The 6,000-nt window shown below is 42.6% G+C and overlaps 1 protein-coding gene across 1 annotated transcript in view; it reads left to right on the top strand.

Annotated features, from left to right (window-relative positions):
- Positions 1-4,934, top strand: part of CEP72 (centrosomal protein 72) — a 28,981-nt gene extending 24,047 nt beyond the window's left edge. The window contains exons 12-14 of the mRNA XM_079950203.1: positions 1,629-1,755; positions 3,112-3,223; positions 4,130-4,934. Coding sequence (XP_079806329.1) covers positions 1,629-1,755; positions 3,112-3,223; positions 4,130-4,271 — 381 coding nt within the window. The 3' untranslated portion in view covers positions 4,272-4,934. The remainder of the gene's footprint in view (positions 1-1,628; positions 1,756-3,111; positions 3,224-4,129) is intronic.
- Positions 4,935-6,000: the final 1,066 nt, after the last annotated feature.

Here is a 6,000-nt window from a genome sequence, read left to right on the forward strand (position 1 = left end):
CATTTTACTGTAATTTACTGGTCAGCAGCTTGAGCTAAATACAGTCAAGTCTATTTTGCCAATTAGTCACTACAAATCCCTCTTTCTTTCCTCATCTTGTTGGATTTCTGTCTCACATCCACCCGACTACTTTTTCTCTGTCCGCAGAGCATATAGGATAGGGTTAATTCCTCTTCAGAAGACAGGGTCAAACTCTTCCCAGTTCAGTCATATGAACATGCTTAGCCTGCTACCACTGACATCAGATCAGTGCTCCCTGGGAGTGTGGCCCTGTCAGAACAGGGGGACAGGAAGAGGACACCTGCATGAAGCCTTGGCCTTTAAATGTCCTGGCTCCTGCTGGATGGAGGACTTGAACTCAGATCTTCTTCCTCTTTCACTTCCTTGGTTGCTCAAATTGGTACAGAATGAAAAAGTCAGCAAGGGTTAATAGGAACAACAGGTGCCATGCATGGCTAAGCAGGTGAAGACGTTGGTCCAACCAGCTTGCCCCTTTCTACTCCCTTGGTAATGCTGCCGGCCATCCTTTCCCCTCCAAAGCCCCTCGTGCCGCACAGCTGAGGGAGCTGCTTGACCTGTGTCTCAGTCAGGGGATTCCCTGCACCGACGCCAGCGGAGGAGCCTCTCATCCTCGCCTGTGTGAGTGGTCTTAATGTAGGCCTGTCAACAGAGTCTGAAATGTAGGGTGATTCCTTGCCAAGCCATCTGGGTTGTCCTGTGTCTCTCACTTTGTGTAGTTTAATGAACCAATGGGGTTGCGCTGACCTAGAGTGTGGTGGGTGGGGGACTAGTGGGATTAGGATTAGATTTGGGTTAAAGAGTGGGGGATAGATTATAGAGAGTATCAGGGAAGGCCCATGGAGTAGCCATAATACTTAGTAGAGACCTGAACTTCAAAGCCACAACAGTCCTAAAGGACAAAAGAGGCAGATTCATTTTTGCTAAAGGGACACTAGATGGCAAAATTAAACTGACAATTGGCTCCATGTATGCCCCAAACTCAAAACAACTAGAATTCACCCAAAAAACACTAAACAAGTTCCTCTCCTTCTCCGAAGGGGAAGCAATCCTAGGAGGGGACCTCAATCTAAATATGAAAGGCATATCCCTAAAAGACATCCACCCTACCACCCCATGGTCAACCTTCCTCTGAAGGAAACCCCCAGCAACTAAAAATGCTAAAAAACGGGTCTCTATGACATTTGGGGTGAGCAAAACCCAGGAGACACCAGCCATACATTCCAATCGGGACGCCATGGTACAGTGTCCAGACTGGACAGCATTCTGCTTACACAAGGTCTGATCCCCTCAGTGGAATCAACAAACATAGGTAACACAAAAATTACAGATCACACCCCAGTAGAAGTCACCGTTAAAATAGGAGAGGGTTCTTCATCATGGTTCTTCAGTCCCATCCTAACTACAAACAAACAAATTAGAGATAGTCTCACAAAAACTCTCCAGAACTACTTCAAGCAAAATGATGTAGACAATATATCAGAATCTGAAATGCTACTTTAATCATTTGTAATGCCTAATAAAGCTTTGGTGAAGTAATAGCTACTTTATTCATTTTCTCTGTCTCGTCATTTTTTCCTTTCTACACCTCCCCTCCCTCATTGTGTTAGGATATGCTGAAGCATAATTTAGACAAATTAGTGAAAGAACATGCAGCTCTGAAAGGGCACAGTCCCAAAATGGAACAAAGGACCCAGAATGCAGAGGCCACTCAGGCAGCATCACTGCAGATAATCAGTAAGTCTCTAAAATATATATATCTGAATGAAGCAGTCCATGCGTTTGTTTGAACACATGAAGAGTCTGTATCCTCCATCCAATAAAGGGCAACTTTGTAAGTTTATATCAGTTGGGGGAGGGGCAACCTAGAGCAGAGATCCTGCAAATGGCATATGGAACTTTGCATGTACATTTTGGTCTTTTCTAGCCTTGCACTAATCACTGCAGACTCTTTATGAATAGCATTTGCTGCAGTGCGAGGGAGAAATGAGCCGATTCCTAGTGAACAGGCAAAGATGCTGTGGGCACAGTCTAACTGGTGGTGGCGGGAAAGGACCGTGAACCTGGCAGGGCCAGCAGGCCAGCTAAGGGGGGGGGGGGTCACCAGAAGCAGGACTGCGATGTCTTTCACCTTGCATATTGGGCTGTCTTTTAAAACACACTAACAAACACAAATATTGCCATCGTGTATTCAAGCACATTGTCACACGGAGTCCCGGTCACATAAGAAGCCTGCTGAGCAGATTTATAATTCCCTTAAATTCCTGCTGATTGGTTTTCAGAATGATAACTGTGTACAATTCACTCAGATTAAGGTGCCCACACTTTCCACCTGAGGTCCGATATAAAAAAGCATATCAAATATATGCATTATTGGGGTTTGTAAAACGGCATTTCAGAGGAGTAAATCTCAAAAGTTCCAAAATTTCTTAACCCTCGTGTCTGAACTGATTTCGCTCTCTGTCTCAGTCCTGTTGTGCTAGATCGTGTTGAGATCCCAATGCTTTGCTCATAGGAAAAGGTCACTATCTCACCAGTTGGCAGCTGCTACCCCAAAGACCTTTTTTGGTCCCCTTTTTAACCCCCCTCTTTGTTTCATGGGAACTGGGGGTGGTAGACAATATAATTAAAATACAATGCTTGCAAAGATTAAAACTTTTTAAAAATACAAGTAGAGTTAAACTTGCCTCAATTTTATATCAATACTCATAATTCAGTACCCATCAGTGGGCATCCCCTGCCGACCTCAGGGCACAAGTTGGCTGGCACTGGAGGAGGAATTTCTTTAGTACTTGGGCCTCCAAGCTTTGTGCTTTGTACACCAGCACCAAAACCTTGAATTGGGGTTGGTAGCTCACAAGCAGCCAGTGTGCTGCCTTTTGGATCCATGACACACTCAACTGCTTGGCTCAGCTGACAAATACCCATTCCTTCTGATCATTTTCATATGGCTCGGGGAAATGCAACGAATGGGAGTGCAACAAGCAAGCCCTTTCTCCTCATCTTTTTCATATATACTTCCCTGTCATGCAGTGCTAACACCTTTTTTAAGTAAGATGGTTGCTTATGGCTATATATTCTTTCTCTCTCCAGAACTTGAAAACCACCACAAGCTGTTGGCTGATGAAAATGCCAGTTTGAAACAGCGCCTCCAGCACTTTGACAAGATGCAGGAACTCACAAAGATGTTGCAGGAAAGCCACAGGTAGAAGCTTTGTACTGGATGTTAAGTGGAAGCTCTCAAGATTTCAAATGTTTGGCCATTTAAAAATTTGTTCTTGTGTTCAGTGGCATCCGCTGCTCCCAATGTATGGTCACTGTCTTTGCCAAGCTGCTTCCAGCACATGTTCTTTCATCTCCTTCCACACAGAAGTGCTCCTCCTTGCTTGACCCCAAGCTCTGCTCAGCCACGTTGGCCACCTGGAGCCTCCAGTGCTCAACGTCTAAATACTAAACGTTGAGAAAAGTGAGGAAATGGAGGGCTGACCCAGGAGGAGAGAAGGGATTGCACAAGTAGACAAGCTGAGTGAAAGGTCGAGGCAGGGTCTGAATCACAAACGCCAGAACCAGCTGTTCTTATACAAGTTTAATTTCACGCCAGGCTCTCTTCCCTTCCACCCTGCTTACACCCAAAAACTTGATTCCCAATTTTTCCTCCCTGAGTGCCCCCCTCAAAAAAAGACTTGTCATTTTTCTCATCCTTACCTCCTGTTCTTGCATTTGCAATCCCTTGGTGTTGAGAGAGAGAGAGAGAGAAAGTACCAACAGGTCTCAAACAAAATGGACAAGTAAGGAGAAGGCTACCTTAAGGCATGTGAAAAAATGCACATGAGCATCTATTTGTTATCCTGTAGAAGAGAAAGGGATTTTCCCTCCCCCCCCCATTATTGAACCAGTGGAGCAAAGGGGTAGAAAGAACTGGTTCCCTTTTGACAGCCCAGCAGTCAAGACATGCTTTCAAGCAACAAAATATGTTATCTGTGATCTCTCCAGGTTTGAGTGCAGCTGTGCGCGCGCAGGGCTGTTCTTCACATCTGTAGGTTCCATAGTTTATTTTGTAACGTAATAATTGATTTTCTTTTTTTAAAAAAAATGCAACACTTTCTTGCAGAACCTTGGTTTCTACAAATGAACGTCTCTTAAAAGAACTGGAAGAGGCACGTTGCCGACACAAGGCGGAAGTGGAGCAACTACACTGGAACTACAATCAGTTAAAGAAAACACTTCCTCCTAGCAACATCACCCAAAATTAACATCAGCAGATGTTAATAACAGTGAAAGGCATGTGAGTGTAATTGATTTATAAAGGATGACAAACCCTTGGGGTTATTTACTTCCATGAACCAACCAGCTTTTAACACTGTGGCTGATTTCTCTTGTACCTCATTTTTTTAGACATCCTCCCTATGGTTTTTGAATATAGGAGTGAATATATTAAATTATTGAATGATTTTAATGCATTATTTGATCAATGGCAATTTATATGGAGTTTTTAAGTAAAATAAAATTGATCTCTTCCTCTGTGAATTTTGTATTCACCTCAAACTTTTTCAAATAGGGATCATGTTTATCATTGACCAAGTTATTGCTGCAGAGCTGTGTGCTGATACTTTAGGAAGAGCTGCAAAACCATGGCCTTAAGATATGCTTCAACTTTGAGTACTTCTGCTCATGGAATGAAATTTAGCAGTAATGTGACTTGTAGTGCAATCCTGTCCATGTTTTCTTGGACTGCAGCCTTAGAAGGGATGAGGGATTCTCATACTGTTGCAGGTGCTTTAAAATAATAATCCTAGCTTATTCTTTCACTTATCCTGTCCTTGAATGTATTATCTATGGATCAAGAATTAACCTTTGGCATATGAGATCAGTAGCTGCTGTTTCCATATTCCATTAAAAAGATGCTGTTTCAACAATACTGTCCACATCTTCATTGATACCATTTGATCAACTAATTAGGTTGATTGCTCACTGAGATCCAGTTTCTATCTGCATTCTGGCAGTTCCAAATTTCTGCTGGTGGGAAATAGCATGGTGTGTGTCCTATGTTACTGAAGTGACCTTTTGTTTTCTTTAACGTTTTGGACAATTATTTGGATTTCAAACCACTGAAATTTTGCATCTGCTGATGGAATGGCAAGTAAAGGATTTGCCAGTCAACGTGGCTTTCCAAGTCCAACTGATCCCTGTAGGATGGCACCCAGAGCCACATAGTTGCTGCCTCAAATTCCTTTTGTACTACTTTTGAACAAAAAGCATCTCCTATGGTAATATGTTCCCTGCTGAAACAGCACCTTTCTTTTCACAGTCAGATGGGCGGGGTACAAATAAAATAATAAAAATAGTAATAGTAATAATAATAGTAGTACTGTTGTTGTTACATTCCAGAACAGACTTTTGGCTGTGCAGTGTTTGCACATGTGTGTGTGTTTTAAAATGAAACCATGCAATATATGCTTTTCCTACTCAATAAATGTAAGTAGACCAGATAAAAAGCCTCTCTAAGTGCACTTAATTTTAAAACTTCCAACAATTTTTTTTATCTTGTTTTCCAGATAAGGCATTCTAGAATTGCAGAGAAAAGGGCAAATTCCATGCTAGGGCTCCTTATGAAATGAATTGAAAATAAAACTGCCACTATCATAATACCGTCATACAAATCTCTGGTGTGGCCACATTTGAAGTCCTGTATACGTTTCTGGTTGCCTCACCTGAAAAAGAATATTGCAGTGTTGGGAAAAGTTCAGAAAACGGCAACCTAAATGATCAAAGATACACAGCAACCCCCCTGCAAAGAAAGGTTGCAGCATTTGGGACACTTTAGATTAAAGTCAAGGAAGAGGTGACACGATAGAAGTGTGTGAAATTATGCCTGGCAGGGAGAAAGTGAGGAGAACAGTTTTTCCCTCCCTCTCTCCTGACACTAGACTTGGTGGGCTGCCAATGAAGCTGAATCTTGGAAGATCCAGGACAGAGAAAAGA

Source organism: Podarcis cretensis, assembly GCF_951804945.1.
Source record: "Podarcis cretensis genome assembly, chromosome: 13".
Taxonomy (NCBI): Eukaryota; Metazoa; Chordata; class Lepidosauria; order Squamata; family Lacertidae; genus Podarcis; species Podarcis cretensis.